Source organism: Macrobrachium rosenbergii, chromosome 46, assembly GCF_040412425.1.
Source record: "Macrobrachium rosenbergii isolate ZJJX-2024 chromosome 46, ASM4041242v1, whole genome shotgun sequence".
NCBI classification, from domain to species: Eukaryota; Metazoa; Arthropoda; class Malacostraca; order Decapoda; family Palaemonidae; genus Macrobrachium; species Macrobrachium rosenbergii.
Window position 1 is genome coordinate 51,694,462 of NC_089786.1, and position 22,176 is coordinate 51,716,637.

The 22,176-nt window shown below is 36.1% G+C and overlaps 2 protein-coding genes across 3 annotated transcripts in view; both read right to left on the bottom strand.

The window, feature by feature from the left end:
* The window catches only part of LOC136830330 (uncharacterized), an 85,525-nt gene extending 83,788 nt beyond the window's left edge, over positions 1–1,737 (bottom strand). For both annotated transcript variants that reach the window (XM_067089766.1, XM_067089764.1), the window contains exon 1: positions 1,487–1,737. The gene's annotated coding sequence lies outside the window, so the exon portion shown is untranslated. The remainder of the gene's footprint in view (positions 1–1,486) is intronic.
* On the bottom strand, positions 1,674–20,466 carry LOC136830494 (transcription factor stalky-like). Its single transcript, XM_067090032.1, has 10 exons — positions 19,118–20,466; positions 10,278–10,614; positions 8,892–9,144; positions 7,945–8,137; positions 7,382–7,526; positions 5,237–5,961; positions 4,249–4,419; positions 3,442–3,736; positions 2,295–2,566; positions 1,674–1,809 (listed from the first exon to the last, which is right to left on the bottom strand). The coding sequence occupies exons 1-10, from the start codon at positions 19,297–19,299 to the stop codon at positions 1,740–1,742; spliced, it is 2,643 nt and encodes an 880-aa protein (XP_066946133.1). The 5' UTR covers positions 19,300–20,466; the 3' UTR covers positions 1,674–1,739.
* Between the last annotated feature and the right edge of the window lie 1,710 nt (positions 20,467–22,176).

The window sequence follows — 22,176 nt, forward strand, 5'->3', positions numbered from 1 at the left end:
TCTCATGAAGGGTCGAGTTAGGCTTTGAAACTGAATGTTCCAAAATTATTTTTTAAAAGTTGTTTGATCAAACAGTCGTCTCCCACAACTCTTGAAAATTATCTTTCTGTCTCCCCGAGAGATTATTTATTAAAGTATGCCAGCAACCCCCTGTTGTTGAAAACTTACTATTGAATTATGTTCATAATCGTCTGCCTACTTTTTAAACTGTAAGTTAGCAATTTTAGACTTCTGTCGAAACCCCAGACATTTTAGATATCTCTGTGGTTTAAAATCCTTCCCATTAATGGTATTTGAAATCTAGGTACATTCCGGAATCAAAAGCAACAGCTAAAGAAACATTAGCATTTAAATTACTCTTCAAAATTGGTAAGTAACTTTTCTCATTTGTTGCTTCTCTCAATATTATGTCAATCCAAGAAAATTATTTTTCAATTTAATTGTCAGGGTTCTTCAATAATCCAGTCTAATCAGTTGTTTTTCGACTTGTGTCATTCCTGCACGTCTTGTAGTTTTTTTTTTTTTTTAAGTCTGTTCATTATTTTTTTGTAATGTCATTCCAACGCGTCATCTAGTATTTTTTTCAAGTCTGTTAATTTTTCTGTCTTGTCATTCCAACGCGCCCTCCAATATTTTTTTAAAGTCTGTTCATTATTTTTTCGTCTCGTCATCCCTACACGTTCTCCAGTATTTTGTTTAAGTCTGTCCAGTGTTTTTTCTTTCGTCTTTTGTCGTTCCTAAACGTCCTCTAATATTTTTTTTAAGTCTGTCCATTGATTTTTTGTCTTTTATCATTCCTACACGTCCTCCAGTCTTTTAAAAAAAGTCTTCGTTATTCAAAAAGTCCAATGTCACAAAGTCAAAAAGGGTCTTGGAAAGTCTGTCAGTTGGTCTGCGAAGTGAGTCTTATATTTCAGATATAATTGAAGCTGAAAATATTCATATCAATTGTCAGGAGTCTTCAAACAGTCTAAAAAGGCCTTAAAAGTCTTTCATCCAGTCTTTGTGTCTACTGAATGTTTAGGACTTCATCTTCAGTCTTGTTCCGTGTTGGCAGGAGTCTTAGATGTTGCAATGTGTCTTTAAATCGGTTGGCTCAGTCAGTCATTTGAGTCCTGCGGAAGAAAAGAGACGAAGCCTTATAGCCACTTCAGCAGAATCAGTCTGGAAATGTCATTTCAGTCCCCAGAAACAAAATGTTCAGAGTTACGCTGCAAGAAACTGCTCTGGAATGAAGTTGTAAGAATTTGAAGTTCGTAAAACATTCTACTTTGAATTACTAAAGGTCAAAATTTTGTTATTCAAGTTTCCAGAAATCAACTGAAACATTCAAGGCAGGTCAAGCTGGGAAACAAAAGGTTTCTCTAAAATTTTAAACCCTCCTGACCCTGTAGAACTTGCTGCTCTGAATGGCTGCCAAAAAAATATGTTAACTGAATGCCTCTGTGATGGGGGCCCTCCAAGAATGGCAAAGGAAAGTTCTCACGGATATAATTGTGGACCTCTCGTGATAAATCATCTGGGTGCTTCGCCCTTGGGAGAGGACTGATGGGAACTGGTGTTTTCTTGCAGGCGTCTTCTAGCTGTCAGAGAGGCTTGTCCTACGTCTTTAGGCTGGGGAACTCGATAGAAGGAGGCCTTTGTACAGACCCCCCAGGCAGTCAGACGTACAAACAACACCTGTATTCACTGAATTGATTCTCTGATTCTTTGATTCTTTCTTCCCCAGGATCTGGGCATCAGCAAGAGAGTAGGTATTTCATCTGGTGACGAGGTATGTCTGGTAGAAGGGATTTTGTGATCACTGACCTGTAAGGGCGAACTAGCAGTCAGAAATGATGGAGCTTATGGCAGGGAGAGAATCTTTAACCTAAATTATTTATAAAAAAGAGGATCAAGAGAATATAATTGCACTTTAAGTTTAATGTTGATTTGATATGCAATACTCATTAGGGCCATTTAGTCCCTCACGTCACCAAATCCTGTTCAAGAATTCTTCACTTGTTTTGAGAAAGACTTAGACCTGTTCTTCAAAGTCCTCAAATCTATTAACCAGAAGGCCAGAATCCTTTCTCAAACTCCTTATTCTATCCTTTCTCAAACTCCTTATTCTATCTCAACAAAGGCGAAAAATCGTAATTCAGACCCTATATGCCATCTCATTAAATGACAAGAATCTAACTTCATATCCCACACATCATCTTGTCAAATATCCCATCAAAGACCAAGAGTCCCATAACAAACCATATACAACATCAACCCAAATTATAAGGGTGCTGTCTAAGACTCCTTACCTCATCTCATCAAAGACCACCTCGGTCAGTCGACCTGTCGAAGCTGCAAGCTCTGTCGATCTGCACACATCTTTGCGAAGGGAGGATGGTAAGGAATCTACCTTCGAATATCTATTTTGCAATTCGGGTGACGTCAGACTCGAGTTGGTGAGATGCTTGTGCATAGCCTGGCTGAGGTCGAATGCTAACAGCAATGCCACTTGCACCTGATTTTCGTAGGGTATTGCATTGCAAGGTGCAGTCGTTGATGCTTCAAGTGATGCATTGTTGGTCTGAAATGTTTACGTGAATTCAAATGTGATAAAATATGCTCTCATTAGTAAACATTTGTCTCATCTTTCTTTCAAAGTCAGTGAAATAGGAAGTTTGAGAAATGGCATATCAGTTAGCTAGAATATAATGAAGCTGCCATTACACTACTTTTGAAAATGAAAAATAGCTAGGACATTTTTACACGTGTCTTTCAGTAAATTCAAACAAATAAGGAATATAAGAAAAATAATCTTTATTCTCTCATTAAATAAGTAATAACTGAGTTTTATTGTAAACTCTAATACTAAAACAAGTCAAATGTTGTTGTACTAAGATGCAAAGAAGAGCTGGTACTGTCTGTCACAAACTGAATTTTATGCAGATCCAGGGAGCGAAGACTCTAGCCAGGACAGGACAGTGCATATTATGTGACATTAAGTTAAATTAGGTTATGCTATATTAGGCAGGCGGTAGGTTAGTTAGTGTTTTGTATTAGTCTGGGGTTAGGTTAGGTTAGTGTTTATGTAATAGCCAGTAGTTAGGTTAGGTTGGTGTTTTTGTAATAAGCAAGGGTTAGGTTAGATTAGTTTCATGTATTAGCCAGAGGTTAGGTAGGTTAGTGTTTTGTAGTAGCTAGTGATTAGGTTAGGTTAATGTCTCTGTATTAGGTAGGGATTAGTTTAGATTAATTTCATCTATTAGCCAGAGGTTAGGTTAGCTTAGCGTCTTTGTATCAGCCACTGGTTAAGTTAGATTGTTATTTCTGTAAAAGCCAGAGGTAAAGTTAGGTAGGTATGTCGAAGACACTACAAACATTCACCAAGGAAGGAGAAAGAACAGCACAGACCAAACATAATGAAGCCAAATCAAAGATGACCTCAGGCAATCGTCTCACCTTGACGTATCCCACATTCCTCTTCTTTCTTCCCAACTGATTGAGATCCACATTATTGATGTTGTTGGCATTGTTGTTGTTGGCGTTCACGTTGATGTTGTTCTGGTTGTTGTTGTTGTTGTTATTGTTGTTATTGTTGTTGTTGTTATTGTTGAGGATGTTCGTGACCGTGGAAGCCGCAGCCAGCAAGAAGTTGAGGAGGGTGAAAGCCTCTATGCCCGAGGAAGGCGGGCAGTTTTGGCTGTGGGTCTCCGACGAACTCCTCTGGGGAATCATGAATGTGATTCTGTCCTTCCTGGAAGAGAACCAAGAAGAAGAATGAGTGAACTTTTAGCATAAATTTCCCCCTGAGAAGAGAAAGACGTTGAAATAGAATTAGTATTAAGAGAAAAAAAGGAAATAAAACAGGATGGTCTTATTCAGAACAGAATGAAGTTAGAGTAAAGCGAAAAGGTCTTACCTGGAAAAGAAAGAGGTGAAAGACGAGGAAAATTGTCTTTAATGGAAGAGAGAGGAATGTAAATAAAATAGAGATGATTCCAAGAAGAGACTAGTCAAAAGCTAAGGCTAAATATCTGGAAGAGTGAGAGGAGTGAAAAGAAATTACAATTATCTCTCCTGGAAGAATGAAAAGCGAAAAGGATACAAAAAGGTCTTTCCTGGAAGAGACCAAAGTAGAAATAAAGCATTCCAGCATAATAAGTAAAGCATAATACTCTTTTGTAGCAAGTAAAGAAGTGAAAAAAGACAAAAATAATTCATTGCTTACTTCCAGTTCCTTTTCCAGCCCATCATCAAGCTACTCACCCTTTAGTTTTCTTCTTTCCAGCCGACCCACGCCTGTTCACCGCCCCCTGCCGGAGATTTTGCTGACGTCGAAGTACAAATTCCAGGGGGTCGAGTGGCGGCGTCTCAGTGGTGGTGGTTGCTGGAATGGCTCCAGGGATGTACCAGAAAGACCTGGATTCCAGAATGTTCCTGGAAGAAGGGAAAGGAGGCTGAGTAATGTTTACTGGAATGGAATACCGGTATCATACTTTTAACAGGAATTTAGTGGATTCCAGTAGGGTCTGGAAAAGGTGAGTGTAACATGAGTAATGCTGGCTGGAATGCCATATTTTGATTAGATGGAGTAATAAAAATTAAACGGGCCATTGCCAAAATGGAATCCTGGATAAGGTTCATAACCAGGGCTTAGAAAAAGACTAGGATCTGGATTCCAGTATGAAACTGGAAGAAGAATTAATCGGAAAAAGAACAGAATCTGGATTCCAGTATGAAACTGGAAGAAGAATTAATCAGAAAACGAACAGAATCTGGATTCCAGTATGAAACTGGAAGAAGAATTAATCAGAAAAAGAATAGAATCTGGATTCCAGTATGAAACTGGAAGAAGAATTAATAAGAAAAAGAATAGAATCTGGATTCCAGTATGGAACTGGAAAAAGATTTTAGCCTAATTAATCCTAACTGGAACATGAAAAGTGGATATGTATATAAATGTGTTGAACTAATAGCTGTAATATTGAAATACGTGGCCTCTGGAACGGTAAATGGCTGGAATGATCATTGCAATATTCTGGTAGAAGAAATCAAAAGCACAAATAATACTAGAATATCTACTTGCAAGTATGTCTCTTTTGCATTTTGTATGCAATTCAAAAGTTTTAGCTATCTGAACTTTTCTTGCCAATGTACTTTGAAGCGTCACTAAGAAAAGAGTAAAACAAAATGTTAAAGAGAAAATCATCACAGGTCTTAGATTTAAAGACAATATATACACCCGTTATCTTACCTGGGTTCTCTTGAAGTAGTGGACCCATTCAATATTGTTCCTCTTCTACCAATTTTCCTTGTCTTAAAAACACTGGTATCTGTCTCGGGTATCTCATCTTCTATGGGACCCACAGAATATCTCCTCTGGTAAGGTCTACCATCTTCTGTTCCATGGGAACTTAAATAAGTCCTGAGTGAGGTAATCACTTCTCTCTCTCCTTTTCGTTCATTTCTGAAGGAGGACGTCCGTGTTTCCTCATAAATGTGGTGTCCTGAGGATGATTCTTCTTCTTGTTTATGCGACTCATGTCTCCTGGACACCTGAGGGAATGTAGCTTTCAAATCTGGTTTACCAAGGGACGTCAACGCCTCAGGGGATGTAGCTTTGAACTGGGGTTCACCCAGGGACGTTAACACCTCGGGGAATGAAGCTTCGAATTGGGCTTTACCCAGGGACTTCAACACCTCAGGGAATGTAGCTTCGAACTGGTGTTTACCCAGGGACGTTAACACCTCGGGGAATGTAGCTTCAAACTGGGGCTTACCCAGGGACTTCAACACCTCGGGGAATGAAGCTTCGAACTGGGCTTTACCAAGGGACGTCAGAGTGCTCACGATTGTACCTGACACGACGCCACAGTTCCCACAAGGTAAATCCACGGCTAGCATCGCCGATATGAACATAAATAATGATAGTGACCCTTTCCTCGCGTTTTCCATCGCAAACGTCGAAGATGGGGGCCGTTATATTACAAGGTACTAGCGAAATGCGAAGTTTAAAATCGGTGGGATTACAAAATAAGTTATATCACAGCTTTAATCATTGGTATATGGTTTTTATATCACTCGTGAATGATTTCACTGGCGGCAAAGTGGCAACTTTTACGCTTTCGAAAATGAAACCTAAGTTTGCTTGACGCGGAAAGTTAATAGAGATTAATTGACCTCATCGAGGTTTATGTTTGCATGAAATATAAAATTTATTATATCTGGAACTAATTAGCGAAGGCGTTGTTTATTTATTTACCAATAAATTCATCGATAAATTTCTGGATTCGGAATTCGTTGCTTATTTAAAATCGGAGCTTTTCTTACCATAGAAATTAATGAAATTATTCTTCCTTAATTTCCCTCCTCAATTTTCTTGTTTGTATGAAATACAATATTTATTCTATTTGGGACAAATTACTGAATGCATTGTTTATTTATCTGTTAACAAATATTTAATATATTTCTCACTGTTTTTCATTTGAAGTTTCATCGAATGCCTTAAATAATTGTCCTAAAATAACACTTTAAATAGATACGATTGTATTCTCATTATTTAAGTATCTTTAATCTGGACTATTCTCTTCTTAAATAAATAACATTAGCTCAGAGTTAGAGCTTTTTATATGTCCTGATAATCCTGTTATAATCCTTGCACATTTATATATGAGTAGAGAATGAAAAAACCGCCAATTTTCTGTTAAAAATAAAAGCTTTATCTGTTAAAAATAAAAGCTTTATCTGTCAAAAATAAAAGCTTTTTCTTTCAAAAATAAAAGCTTTTTCTTTTATAAATAAAAGCTTTGTATATATCACAGTTAAACGACTTGTATTGGTGTCGAAAGATTAGTTTTTTTTTTACGGATATGAAAAAAACTCTAAATATTGCTACAAAGAAAATAAAAAAAATACTTGAGTCTTTTTTTCGAATTGCCGAGTTCTCTGACGAATAAAAAAAAAATTACTCGAAATATCTCTGTAAAAAAACTCACTCAAGCATTGACGTCTTTCACGAATAAAGCTCTAAAAAAAATACTCAAAATATCTCCCCACAAAAAAAAATCGCTCAAGAATTGACGTATTTTTTTAGAATGAAGCTCTCGAGATATATATATATATATATATATATATATATATATATATATATATATATATATATATATATATAAAAAACTCACTTTAAAAGCCTCATTCCCGAATAAAAAAACTATATCACAGAGAAAAAATTACTTCACGATTTTAAAATAAATAAATATCCTTCGAGATCATCACAGCCAATCAGATCAACTCGCGAAAGCTTTAGCAAACCTCAAGAAATCTCCTGTGAGCTTTCACTCAAGCTTAAGCACAGCTTAGAAAAAAAAAAGCTTTGACGAAGCTTTCTTCACCACCATACCCTGTTCGTCCTTCCCGGGCACGGGTAGAGGGCTGTGCAAGGGTGGGTATCTCCTCTGCCCAGTGCCAAGGCTGCTAGGATGTCGCCAGCTTCCAGGCCGAGCTTTCGTGACCTGTCATCCAGTACCCACGACCCTATGATCCGGCTGGGGAAGAGAAAAGAAAAATATAAGAAAAATATTATATAAATGAATAATCACGGATACAGGTGGGATAGGTGAGAGCCAGTCACCCGGCGGGGGAACAACGGTTGAGGAGTGAGGACGTGGGGAAGTAGAGAAAAGCACGATGGGAAATAGTGGGGGGCAGACCCACTTGTTATGTTTATTGGTCATTTAAGGATCATTGTTATGGTAAGTACATTTTTGTTCATTGTTTTAAATAACATATATATGCACAAATATATATGTATATATACAATACACACGCACACACACACATATATATATATATATGTGTGTGTGTGTGTATATATATATATTTATATATTTATAAAACTTAAAATTCTCCTACTAACAAAACACTCAATCAAAGAATAACAAACAAACAAAATTTCAAACCTACCTCAAAGAAAACGTGACGACATCCGTGAGAGAACTGGCAGAAGAAGAAGAAAAAGAAGACGAAAATGAACTAGTGGCAACTCGCGCCGTGGTACAGAACGCGTTCAAGACGCACTTGGGATCAGTTTCACCCTCGATCGCCTGCCATAGGCCCAATGCCAGCACTGTGCCGAGAGCCACCTGGTCGTCAACCCCTGCGGAGAGAGTAATTACCTATAATTACCTGTAATTACCTGTTTACAGAATGGGTCATATAGCTTTCTCTTCCTAATGATCTGAGAGAAAATAAAGTGAAGATTTTTTTTCTCTTGCTGTGGTGGGGCTGATGACAAACTCTCTCTCTCTCTCTCTCTCTCTCTCTCTCTCTCTCTCTCTCTCTGTGTTTTGATGTCTATGGTAACAAAGGCTGGCTTCCGTAGCGATTATGTAGATTTGTATGGATGTTTTACTTATATTTTTTGTCAAGTGTGATTATGTCATTTAAAGAAATGTGGACGGAACTAATTTTTAATGATACTTTTGTATTTCTGATTATTTGGTGGCATGTCTGCATACACACACACACACATATATATATATATATATATATATATATATATATATATATATATATATATATATATATATATATATATATATATTATATATAGGTAGATAGATAGATATATGTAATGCTTATATATTACATATATACCCTAATTTTCAAAAATTTTAAAAATTTAGTGAAATTTTTTGGTAAATAAAGTTCGTGTGATAAATCAATTTTATTTCTACAGTATCTGTGAATAAATATTAATTATCTTGGTCACACTGGACTTAAGTGATATTATATAACTCAGTATATTTTAATGAAGAAATCTAAAAAAGTTTCACATTATAAACTCAATATATTTTAGATAATGAGGAAAATGGTAAAAAAGAATTCAAGGAACATAGTTTTATAATTACCTGTCGTGGAAGTGTTCAGTCTGTCATCCAAGACGTTGGAATAACCAGTCAAATTCCGACTCGCGGGAACAGTCTCGTCAACATTCCACCGTTCCAGAGACACGTCGTCTCTCATTCCAGGTTTATCTTGGTTTCCAGAAGGCCCGCCTTCTCCAGAATTTGTAATTCTGTCTGATTCCAGATGCTCTCTCGAATTCCCCTCCTCCTCGATTCCACATGCGTCATTTAAGATGGAATCGACGATGCTCAGATTCTGAGGAAGAAATGGAGAATGTTGGTTCAGACAACATGTATTGTACGACACTTGACTGGTTTGACGTACGACCTTATTTGTTTATATATTTGGTCAGAATACGACCTTATTTGTTTATATATTAGGTCAGGATACGACCTGATTTGTTTATATATTAGGTCAGAATATAACCTTATTTGTTTATATGTTAGGTCAGAATACGACCTTATTTGTTCATATATTAGGCCACAATACGACCTTATTTGTTGATATATTAGGTCAGAATGCGACCTTACTTGTTTATATATTAGGTCAGAGTACGACCTTATTTGTTTATATGTTAGGTCAAAATATGACATTTTTTTATATACTAGGTCAAAACACGACCTATTTGTTTATCTATAAGGTCAGAGTACGACCTTATTTGTCTATATATTAAGTCAGAATGCGACCTTATTTGTTTATATATTAGGTCAGAATGCGACCTTATTTGTTTATATGTTAGGTCAGAATACGACCTTACTTATTTATATATTAGGTCAGAATACGACCTTATTTGTTTATATATTAGGTAAAAAACTAGAGACGGTACGTACCGTCCAGGAGCTTGGTTTGTTAATTAGGGATTTGGTGTGATTTCTAATTCTTAATTTATTAAAAATTAAGTTTTTCTTGTTTAAATCTTTAGTTTATATATATATATATATATATATATATATATATATATATATATATATATATATATATCGGCTACCTAATTCCTTTTACTTAACTACAAATAGCTGTGAATTAACAATTATCCGAAACAGTTTCTTATAAAATTAAAATAGCAATTTCCTCATTAACACCAAATATAAATTAATGTACATGCATTATGCCCTGAGAGAGAGAGAGAGAGAGAGAGAGAGAGAGAGAGAGAGAGAGAGAGAGAGAGAGAGAGAGTTTTCTTTCGAAAGAAATCTTATTATATATCCAAATATATTGTCCCAGTAATCACCCATATATTTTCTCCAACACACTCACAACCGTCCCTTCTCTCTCTCTCTCTCTCTCTCTCTCTCTCTCTCTCTCTCCTGCAACAAGAGACGCCAGACACACCCTTTCAACAATCCAAACAATCAATGACCACCCCCAACCCACCCCAATCTCCTCACCTTCCCGAGAGACCTGGCCGATCTCCGCCCCATAGGCGGCCGGAACATCACATCGTTGACATTATTATTATTATTGTTGTTGCTGGCCACGTTGATGTTGTTGTCGTTGTTGTTATTGTTATTGTTGTTGTTATTGTTGTTGTTGTTATTGTTGTTGATGTTGTTGGCGATGTTGACGGCCATCTGGCCGGCTGCGAGGGCGAAGTTGAGCCAAGTGAAGGTGGAGATTCCGCCAGGGGTGGAGCAGGACGGGTCGCTGGCTCCCTTCCTATTCTTCTTCTTCTGGGATTCGGGAGATGGACGGTACACCCGCCATTGACGCCGGGTTCTCTTCGCCCTGGATGGAAGGACGGGATTTTAGCTATCTCTCTCTCTCTCTCTCTCTCTCTCTCTCTCTCTCTCTCTCTCTCTCTCTCTCTCTCTGTGTACTCATTTCCTCTCTCTCTCTCACTCTGTGTGTGGACTAATTCTCTCTCTATCTTTCTTTCTCTGTGTGTGTGCTAATTCTCTCTCTCTCTCTCTCTCTCTCTCTCTCTCTCTCTCTCTCTCTCTGTGTGTGTGTGTGTGTGTGTGTGTGTAGTAATTCTCTCTCACTCTTATCTTTTCTCTCTCTCTCTCTCTCTCTCTCTCTCTCTCTCCCTCTCTCTCTCTTGGAGAGCACAAGACATACATTATAAATGATTGCAGTTTTCCTAAAATTCATTTCCCGTTTCCGGTGAAAGTGAGGGGATGTATAATGTACACGAAAATGAGATAATAAGCAAGAAGATAATGAATATTTACAGACTTCTGTCTCGCGTTTTTACTTACATACACACAAACACATACAGACATGTATACGACATACATGCACACCATACACACACACACACACGTATTACAAACTTGTATATATATACAAATATATATATACCGTATATGTATGCAAATATATATACTGAAGATATATATGCAAATATATGTTTACATACAGTATGTACTGTATATATATATATATATATATATATATATATAGAGAGAGAGAGAGAGAGAGAGAGAGAGAGAGAGAGAGAGAGAGAGTCCTCCTAACATCTTTGTAGATTTTCTACGATTTTATGCAAATTGAGATCAAGACCGTGGCATTCGAAAACCGGGTAGTGAACACCGTAGGCTTTATCAAAGCCAACTTCCTTCTACACCTCACTGGGAGTTTATAATAACGTGTAAAATCTGTTAGATTTATCAATACAACAGTATGGTTAGAGTTTCTTTTATCGATACAATGGTATGGCTGGAGTTTTGTTTATTAATACAATGGTATGATTAATGTTTTGTTTGGACTTTGGGCTAATGAATCGTAAATATTAATTATTTCTAGAATACTTGTGGATTCTTTATCCTTTGTTTGTTAATTTTTGTCTTTTGAATAATAATAATAATAATAATAATAATAATAATAATAATAATAATACAAGCAGCAACAACATACCAATAAACACTACAGTTAACAGCAATAATAATTATACTATTACTATTAATACTGGGAATATAATAATAATAATAATAATAATAATAATAATAATAACTTCAGCAACAACACAACCACTAAAAACAACAACAACAATGATAATAGTAACATTACTACCACTACTACTTCCAATAATAATAATAATAATAATAATAATAATAATAATAATAATAATAATAATAACAATAACACCACAATCTCAGGAGAGACAACAGAACACAAATACCTATTTACACACTCCTCCCTCCCTCCCTCCCTCACCCTTTCTTCCCCCTCCCCCTTTCCTCATTTTGAGGAAAACTCTCAACAGAGCGGAAGAGGAGAAAGCTGAGAGAAGAAGAAGAAGAAGAAAAAAAAGAGTTTATGGTACAATAACCCCATTCTTCCACTCCTCCCCTCCCCTCCCCTCTCTCTCTCCCTCTCTCTCGTGCTAATACCACCCCCCCACCCACCCCTCCCCACCCCCCCCACCCACCCCCTCACCTACTCTTCCTCTTCTTTGGTTTCTCTTCCTAGATTTCACCGCCAGGCTGTCTTATGTCTGTCTGTCTGTCTGTTAAATTAGTTGTCTGTCTCTTTTGTCTGTTATGTTACCTGGCTGCACATGTCTGTTGAACTGACTGACTCTTTTAGCTGATTGGTGGTTTCGTTTCCTGCTCTTTTCATATGTATATGTATATGTATATGTATATGTATATGTATATGTGTATGTGTATATATAATATATATATATATATATATATATATATATATATATATATATATATATATATATTTTGTATATATATATATATATATTTATATATATATATATTTATGTATATATACATATATATACATACATACACCTTATTATGTATATCTTTATGACTTACATTCTTAATAATACCAACCTCTCTCTCTCTCTCTCTCATTAAACAGCATATACCTTCCAATAAAATCAGTATTCAAACCCTAATCTCTTCATAAAAGTACCTCTGCTAATATTCTAATATAATCTCATAATCTTTAAATTTACACCAAAGTCCTTATTTCACACCACTCCTTTTTTGAATAATCACGAAAACAAATGAAATCTATTAAAAAAACAATAATTTCCTCCTAATCTCAATCTCGAGAACCAACAACACACACACTCTCTCTCTCTCTTTCATTTAGAGAAACAATACTTTTCTACAAAGACTTTCCCCCGTAGTGCCGTCAGTGCACCTCATTTGGTGCACTGTAGGCACCTCTAAAGGTTCTTTGCAACGTGCCTTCGGTCCCTAGCTGCAACCCCTTTCGTTCCTTTTACTGTACCTCCTTCCATATTCTCTTTCTTCCATCTTACTCTCCTCAGCCCTCTCCTAACAATTGATTCATAGTGCGACTGCTTTGAGGTTTTCCTCCTGTTACACCTTTCAAACCTCTTACTCTCAATTTCCGTTTCAGCGCTAAATGACCTCATAGGTCCCAGTGTTTGGTCTTTGGCCTAAATTCTTTATTCAGTTCCTACACGACTTTCACCGCCTCTGCGAGAAACCACAGTCTTTTTCCATGAATTTTCCGCTCCAGTTGTCAAAATAATTCGACTTTCTACGAATTTGCAGTTAGAATAGATTTCTCTCTCTCTTAATTTTCTTGACAGGTTAAGGTCGGTTAGTGGTTTGGAAAAAATGAGCCGATTTTTTTCCCCAGGTTTGTTGGGTTGGGATTTTTTTTTTTTTAATTACGCAGTTTTTTCCAGATGATATTTAAGGTTAGGAAAATATTATTCTTGATTTTTTCTAAATAAAAATTATCCAGTGTTTTTTCCCGATGATATTTAAAGTTAGGAAAATATTCTTGATTTTTTTCCCAAAACTTATCCAGAGTTTTTTTCCCAACATTTAAAGTTAGTAAAATATTCTTGATTTTTTTCCCAGGAATTATCCAGTGTTTTTTTCCAACATTTAAAGTTAGTAAAATATTATTCTTGATTTTTTCCCAAAAATTATCCAGTGCTTTTCCCAATATTCAAAGTTGGGAAAATATCATTCTCGATTTTTTCCCAAAATTTATCCAGAGTTTTTTCCCGATATTCAAGGTTGGGAAGGAAAAATATTATTCATGATTTTTTCCTTTGTATATTGACTGTCTGGCTGGTTAATTATGCTTAACTGATACCAGAACTGATGCCTGACATAAATTTCTAAGCATTGGCTTTAGAGATGAGGTTGCTAGACCTACGCCCTTGTGGTTAATCTAAAAATAGCTAACATTATATTTCTTTTGTTAATAATTTAGGACTAATACATAGTAAGTTAATTACACCTGATTACTTTACAAACGCCTTGTGAATTATATAACATTTATAAGTAATATAATGCAAGTTAATTATACTCTTGGTTATTTAACAAAAACCTCATAAATTACGTAACATTTATAAGTAATATAAGTAAAGTTAATTATACCAGATTACATTACAAACGCCTTATAAGTTATATATAATATTATTAAGGCAAATAATTAACATCTAGATTAAGTATCTGCATTAACTAAATGTAAATTATCCAAGTTTAATCAAACGTTCAATATATTCATCATTCATTTATTTCATCCATTCATTACTCACATACAACATCCAATATATTCTTCTTTCACTTAATTCACCCATTCATTACTCACATACAACGTCCAATATATTTTTCATTCACTTAATTCATCCATTCATTACTCACATACAACGTCCAATATATATTCACTTAAGTCATCCATTCATTAATCACATACAACGTTCAATATATTCTTCATTCACTTAATTCATCCATTCATCATTCACATACAACGTCCAATATATATTCACTTAATTCATCCATTCATTAATCACATACAACGTCCAATATATTATTCATTCGCTTAATTCATCCATTCACTGCTCACATGCAACATCCAAAATATTCTTCTTTCACTTATTCATCCATTCATTACTCACATTCAAAATCATTCATTCCCTTCCTGACCGTTCGTTTAACGGTCTCGGGACCGTTAACTAACGTACGCTGCCAAAGAATTTTATAAAAACCAGTCCAGTTCAATGTGGGAGGTTCCGCAGTGCAACATAACCACTGGCAATGGGTGCTATTGAGACCTGTAAGTCATTTTTGTCCAGTTATGCATTCTCGTTCGTCACTTTTTCATAAGTAGTATTTCGACAGGACGTCGTGCAGTTGCAACTTCTTCAGAAGTTCAAGCGAAGGTGCAATACATTAGTGCCCTAATACTATTCTCCTTGAATTTTGATATATTTTTATCTATTTGTTTATTGGTTTATTTTTTTTTTCTTTCTTAATAAGTGGTATCTCTTCTTTCTGTATTTTCTTTTATCTCCTCTTACTTCTTCCTATTGAACACCTTAATATTCTTTGGAAGCTTCAGTTTCAAGTCAGTGGCCCCTCTGATGGGCTTGCTCCATATGAATAGGTTTCATCTTCTGAATAATAATAATAAGCTTGGATTTCAAGTCAATGGCCCCTGTGGGATTGTTCCATATAAATAGGGTTCATCTTCTGAATAATAATAATAATAATAATAATAATAATAATAATAATAATAATAATAATAATAATAACAATAATAATAATAATAAGCTTGGATTTCAAGTCAGTGGCCCCTGTGGGATTGTTCCGTATTAAAAGGTTTCATCTACTGAATAATAATAATAATAATAATAATAATAATAATAATAATAATAATAATAATAATAATAATAATAATAATAAGCTTGGATTTCAAGTCAATGGCCCCTTTGGTAGGCTTGTCCGATATGAATAGGTTTCATCTTCTGAATAATAATAATAATAATAATAATAATAATAATAATAATAATAATAATAATAATTCATCTTGTCCTTTATTCGTTAGTAAATCATTCCTATAGTGTCTCATATTGATACAGTAATTCTTCGTCCATTTTCTTACTCGCTTTCACCTACTCGCTCGTTAGCGCACTCGTTAACCTACTCTCTCTCTCTCTCTTTCCTTGTCTAACGAGTTCATTAACCTACTTAATGGTCGGTGAATTTAAATCTTCGGTAGTCGGTTTCTTTACACGTTAAATCAGCTGTTTTTTTTTTTTGCTGACTTGTTGGATTATCTACTCGTTTTTCGCTAGCTCGTTAAATTATATGTTGGTTTTTTGTTGATTCGTTAAATTATCTACTCTCGTTGCTGACTCGTTAAATTATCTACTCTTTTTTTCTGATGCGTTAAATTGTACATTTGCTTTTTTTGCGGACTCGTTAAATCATCTACTCGTTTTTTGCTGACTCGTTAGATTATCTACTCGTTTTTCTGAATCGTTAAATTATCTACTCGTTTTTGCTTGCTCTTTAAATAATCTACTCGTTTTTTGCTGGCACATTAAATTACCTACTCTTTTTTTGCTGGCTTGTTAAATTATCTACTCGTTTTTTGCTGACTCGTTAAATTACCTACTCTTTTTTTATTGGATTGTTAAATTGCCTACTCTTTTTTGCTGGCTTGTTAAATTATCTACTCGTTTTTTGCTGACTCGTTAAAATTTCTTCTCGTTTTTTGCTGATTAGCTAGATTATCTACTCGTTTTTTGCTGATTCGCTAGCTAATCTACTCGTTTTTTGCTGATTCGCTAGCTTATCTACTCGTTTTTTGCTGATTCGCTAGCTTATCTACTCGTTTTTGCTGATTCGCTAGCTTATCTACTCGTTTTTTGCTGACTTGTTAAATTTTCTACTCGTTTCTTACTGACTTGTTAGATTATCTACTCTTTTTTTGCTGACTCGTTAAATTATCTACTCTTTTTTTGCTGACTCGTTAAATTATCTACTCTTTTTTTGCTGACTCGTTAAATTATCTACTCGTTTTTGCTGACTCGTTAAATTATCTACTCTTTTTTTGCTGACTCGTTAAATTATCTACTCTTTTTTTGCTGACTCGTTAAATTATCTACTCGTTTTTGCTGACTTATTAACTTACTCGCTCATTAATCTAATTACTCTCTCACTAACCCACCTACTCGTTAATTCACTAACCTAACAACTGACTCTAATCAATTTACTTGATTTTAAAGTACTTTGGACAGCTCGTGGAGTGGTGACCAGCAACGGCCTTCAAAACACCTCGATTTGTCAGTAGTCATGGGTGGGGCCAGCGACCTCATCCCAAAAGTCTTTGCCTAAAAGCTCACCTCCATTTTCTTATTAATTTATTCAGACTCACATTCATTATTCATTCATATTTTCATTCATTATTAATTTCCATTATTCTTCATTTTCATTTTTTATTAATGTCCATTATCATTCATTTCCATCCATTATCAACGCCCATTATCATTCATTTTGAATGTCCATTATCATTCATTTTCATTCATTATCAATGGCCATTATCATTCGTTGTTACTGTTCTTTATCATTCATTTTAATTCATTATTAATGGCCATCATTCATTTTCTGTCATTACTGATGTCCATTATCATTCATTATTCACTTCCATTATCATTCATTTTCATTCATTATTTATGGCCATTATCATTTATATTCAGTCATTATTCATTTTCCATTATCATTCATTGTCAGTCACTTTTCATTTCCATTATTATTCATTTTCAGTCATTATTAATGTCCATTATCATTCATTATCTATTTCACTCATCAATCATTATTCTTTCCTTCCATTGTTTTTGCCTTGTGTTAAAGAGGAAAATTGAATGAAGTTTGACCCTAAGGAATGCGACGGAAAGTCAACCCCCCCTCCCTCGCCATTTAAATCAGGAAGTTTATATGGATTAAGGAAGAAAGGGGGCAGGAACAGAATTCTGGAGCGAAGTAAAAATATGGCGCCTCTTGAATGGCGAAAGTTTATATAAGTCAGGAAGAACAAAATCAGGAGATTTGGCAACAGGGTAAAGGATATTTCCGCCTCTTAAAGTAGGAAAGGCTACAAGAGAAGGGATTTCCTGACGGGTGTCACCTGACAGCCTTATTTCTTCACTCCATATTTCCATTACTTCACTGAATATCCACTAGGTCATTCACTCACAAGAGCGGGGAGAAACTGGCGTCGCAAGAGAGGTGGTCACGGACGCCGGAAATCCATTGTTTAGTCGGATACAATGGCCTATTTAAAACTTCTGTTTTATTATAATAATAATAATATCATGACTTCCTAACCCAGGATTGAGGTTGAAGGGTTGATTGTGAGGTCAGTGACCCCTCCTTCAAGAGAGCGAGAGGTTGATGACACTTGTTGTAGACACTTGTCGCGGACTTAAGTGTTAGTGACAATGAAGTATAAGTGTATATGTAATACAATGAAGGAATGACAGTTACGAAATGTATATTTTAACTGTTAGAGAATTCTGTTAAAGTAAAATTGAGTTTTATTTTATTTTTTATGTGTCTGATTGTTTCACTCGAATATACACAGATATTAAAATAAAAGAAAAATTATTATATATAAATCTGTTCCAGTATGTCTTAACAGAAAGCTTCATATATATATATATATATATATATATATATATATATATATATATATATATATATATATATATAATTTATATAATATATATACATATATATATTTATATATGTATAAATTGCATTTCCTCTTGACATGTAGGGAATATCAAATTATAAACAGAGAGAGAGAGAGAGAGAGAGAGAGAGAGAGAGAGAGAGAGAATCTTAGATAGCTAAAAGTATCACAATAGACAAAAATCATTGAAAAGTCACGACACCAACTGCTTACCTTGTCAAGACGAAACTATATCTCTCCAAAGAGAACAAAAACAAAACAAAAAACACTTCAACAAGTGTGCACAGAGATTCGAAACAAACGCTTTAACAGAAATGAAACACTTTAGACCACTTGATTTGAAACTGTTCTCCTCAGTCGAAAGCTTACGAATCTGAAACTACGACAGGAAGGAACCAGTTTTCTAAGATATGTCTCATCACAGCCTCTTAATTCATAAATAGAGATCGACTTCTCTCTCTCTCTCTCTCTGTCCCGACACCTCACTGACGAGAGATGGAGGCATAGAGGGAAAAAACTAGCTTTCTTATTTTAGAAATCATCCCCACCCCTTCCCCAACCCCGGGGTAATAGCAGATCCCAGGTACCATAACCCCAATCTACCTCCAACTGGGCTCCCCAAAAACTTTCTCCGCCCTCCTGGAAAACTGTTCACCAACTGTTTACCTCCAGGCTGTGATTTCCCCTCCGCTTTATGGCCGACATGTGGTTTATGGCTTTCTGGTATCATTAAGAACGATTCTCCACCATATTTTACAGCTTTTTGGCAATTTCTACCTGAGAAGGGGCACTTACTTACCTCTGGTCTAGATTCTTCTGAGTCTCGGAGTTTATTGCTCCCTCCGTGTCGACGACGGCCGCCGCCGGTCCGTTCGAGGTCCTGGTTTCTGCTAAGACGAAGGAGGAGAAGAAGAAGCAACAGAAGAAGAAGAAGAAGAGCAACCAGCGCAAGACCGTTGGGGACGGTGCAGTGAACTTCATATCAGATTCCTTCGCTGGGGAGCTCTAATTCGGTGCTGTCTTTCCTCGGAGAGTTGTGTCAAACCAAAAATGTGATTATGCGTCACTTCGAGTCTTCCTGTCGTCTGTTTTTAATCACGGAGAAGCGTAGCAAGCTTGTACAACGTGTCTTTAGGTCTAAGAATCTCTCGGCAAAATGAGAGAAGAAGAAGAATGCGTATTTATCACCGGCAACCAGTAGCAGCAGCAGTTGTAGACCTATAAATATCGCGTAATCTAACGACGTTTCTAATCACAGAAAAAAACACATTAAAAAAAACTCTTCTTTTCTCACTTAAAGAGTTTAAATAAAACAAACACAATCCTTTCAAAAACTAATACGAGACTGTGTCTGTCTGTCAGAGGAGACTGGAAGGCAGCGGGAGCAGCGTTAGTCCCGTTTTCCGAGCTGGAATTCCAGAGCTGGAGTTCCGGAGGCCGGAGTTCCAGAGCCCTCAGTGTTTACTCGATATACACTGCTCGGTGTCTGCCGAGTCTCCCGGAATCTTTGTACACTCGCTCGAGCGCGCGCGTACGTACGTACGGGCGTGCGTTCGTCCGTCCGAGTGCTACTCGTGACCGACTTTACTCCTGACCTCAATACTTGAGGTTCCTCACCTCCGTCGAGTAGGAAGAAGAAGAAGTAGAAGAGGAATAGAGTTGCCGGATCGTCCCATTCGTCCCAATGCTAGAAGCGTGAAGAGAGCCGGAGAGTTGCCAGATGTCGCCACCCGGTTTCCGCATGGCGTTACGCTTTCGCCAGCTTTCTTTTTTTTTTTTTATTTTAGTTTCCACGGCGGCTGGCTGGATGCCTTGAAGGTCATTATTATTCCATTCAAAGCAGCAGGTTTCTCTCTCTCTCTCTCTCTCTCTCTCTTACTCGGCGATTTCTTTCTTTCACTTCATTTTCTATTTTTAATCTCGTTCCCATTTATGGCCGCAGTTTTCCAGGCTTTGGAACGCAGGGTCTGGAAAAGCAATGTCACAGTTTAGTTTAGTTTTCTCTCTCTCTCTTTCTCCCAGCGATTTCTTTCTTTCACTTTATTTTCTATTCTTAATCTCGTTCCATTTATGGCCGCAGTTTTCCAGGTTTTGGAACGCAGGGCCTGGAAAAGCAATGTCACAGCTTATTCGAGAAACGAAAACACTTTCCAGAGAAAGTTATCTTTTAGGGGAAATTATACTTAAAATGTAATCTTATCATAGGCATAATATACCTAATAAATAATCTATTATGGGAAAACTGTGTATAAAGGGTAATTTATCAAATGTATTTTATACCTAAAATGTAACTTATAGTGAGTAATAGATATCTATAAAGTATTCTGTCATAGATATATCTAAAATATATTGCATCTTGAAACGTATTCTGCCATGAGCAAAATGTATCTAAATATATCCTATCTTGAAATGTATTCTATCATAAGCAATATATATCCAAAACATATTCTGAAATGTATTCTATCATAAGCAATATATATCTAAAATATTTTCTATTTGGAAATTTATTCTATCATAAGCAAAATATACCTAGAATATACTCTACCTTGAAATATATTCTCTCATAAGCAAAATATCTCTAGAATATATTCAATCTTGAAATGTATTTCATAAGCAAAATATATCTAGAATATATTCTATCTTGAATTATATTTCATAAGCAAAATATATCTGGAATATATTCTATCTTGAAATGCATTCTTTCATAAGCAAAATATATCTAAAATGTATTCTATCTTAAAATGTATCCTATTATGGGTAAAATGTTTAAAAATATATTCCATTTTGAAATGTATTCTATTGAGGTAAAATATATCCAAAATATATCCCATTTTGAAATGTATTCTATTATGAGCAAAACAATCAGAATACATTCTGTCCTAAGAGAGAGATACCTAAAACCCTCTTCCGTCAGGCGAAACAAACCTAAACCTAAATTCAAATTAAAACAAAAAATAAACCTTAAAACATAAACCGTCATGACAGGAACCATTCGAGACATCTGTCAAACCAGCTGTTGTCGCTGCAACGACCGACTGACAGACAGACGGTCGGAGAAACGCGACAAGAAAGAAAACAAGCACCGCTTTCCCGGGACGGTCCTTCGGCGGTACCTGTCGTGGAGGAGGGGGCGAGGGAGGGATGGAATGTACCGTTATTCGACCGTCTTTTTTGTCACGGTCACGGCCGTTGGGACGGTGCAAGACAACCCCGCCCCTCCCCTCTCAATGCCCCCCCCCCCACTCCTCCTTCGACCAACGCCTTTATTCACAAGTGGACAAATGACAAATACATGTGCACGTGCTCAGTCAAGCGAGGGCAACACGTGCTTGATTCATGTTTACGAATATCTACATATGTTGGGATATCGTACACACATACATACACATACAACATACGCATTCAGTCTACATATGCTGGTTAATCTGTCTGAGAAACTTGTGTGTATATAAGCACAAAAGCCCTCATTAAAGTCACCTGCCTTAAGAAACATGTTGTTACGTAATTTCCAACACCTGTTGTCAAGTAATTTCCAACACCTGGCACCTGTTGTCAGGTAATTTTCAACACCTGGAACTTGTTGTCAGGTAATTTCCAACACCTGGAACCTGTTGTCAGGTAATTTCCAACAGCTCGAATCTGTTGTCAGGTAATTTCCAACACCTGGAACCTGTTGTCAGGTAATTTCCAACACCTGGAACCTGTTGTCAGATAATTTCCAACACCTGGAACCTGCTGTCAGGTATATAATTTCCAACACTTGACACATGTTGTCAGGTAATCTCCAACACCTGGAACCTGTTGTCAGGTAATTTCCAACACCTGGAATCTATTGTCAGGTAATTTCCAACACCTGAA

Coding starts and splice junctions, on each gene's coding strand:
- LOC136830494 (XM_067090032.1), bottom strand. CDS start 19,299: ATGAAGTTCACTGCACCGTCCCCAACGGTCTTGCGCTGGTTGCTCTTC. Junction 10,615..19,117: donor CAGAAGAATCTAGACCAGAG/GTAAGTAAGTGC, acceptor CCTTCCATCCAG/GGCGAAGAGAACCCGGCGTC. Junction 1,810..2,294: donor GTGGTCTTTGATGAGATGAG/GTAAGGAGTCTT, acceptor TCGCCCTTACAG/GTCAGTGATCACAAAATCCC.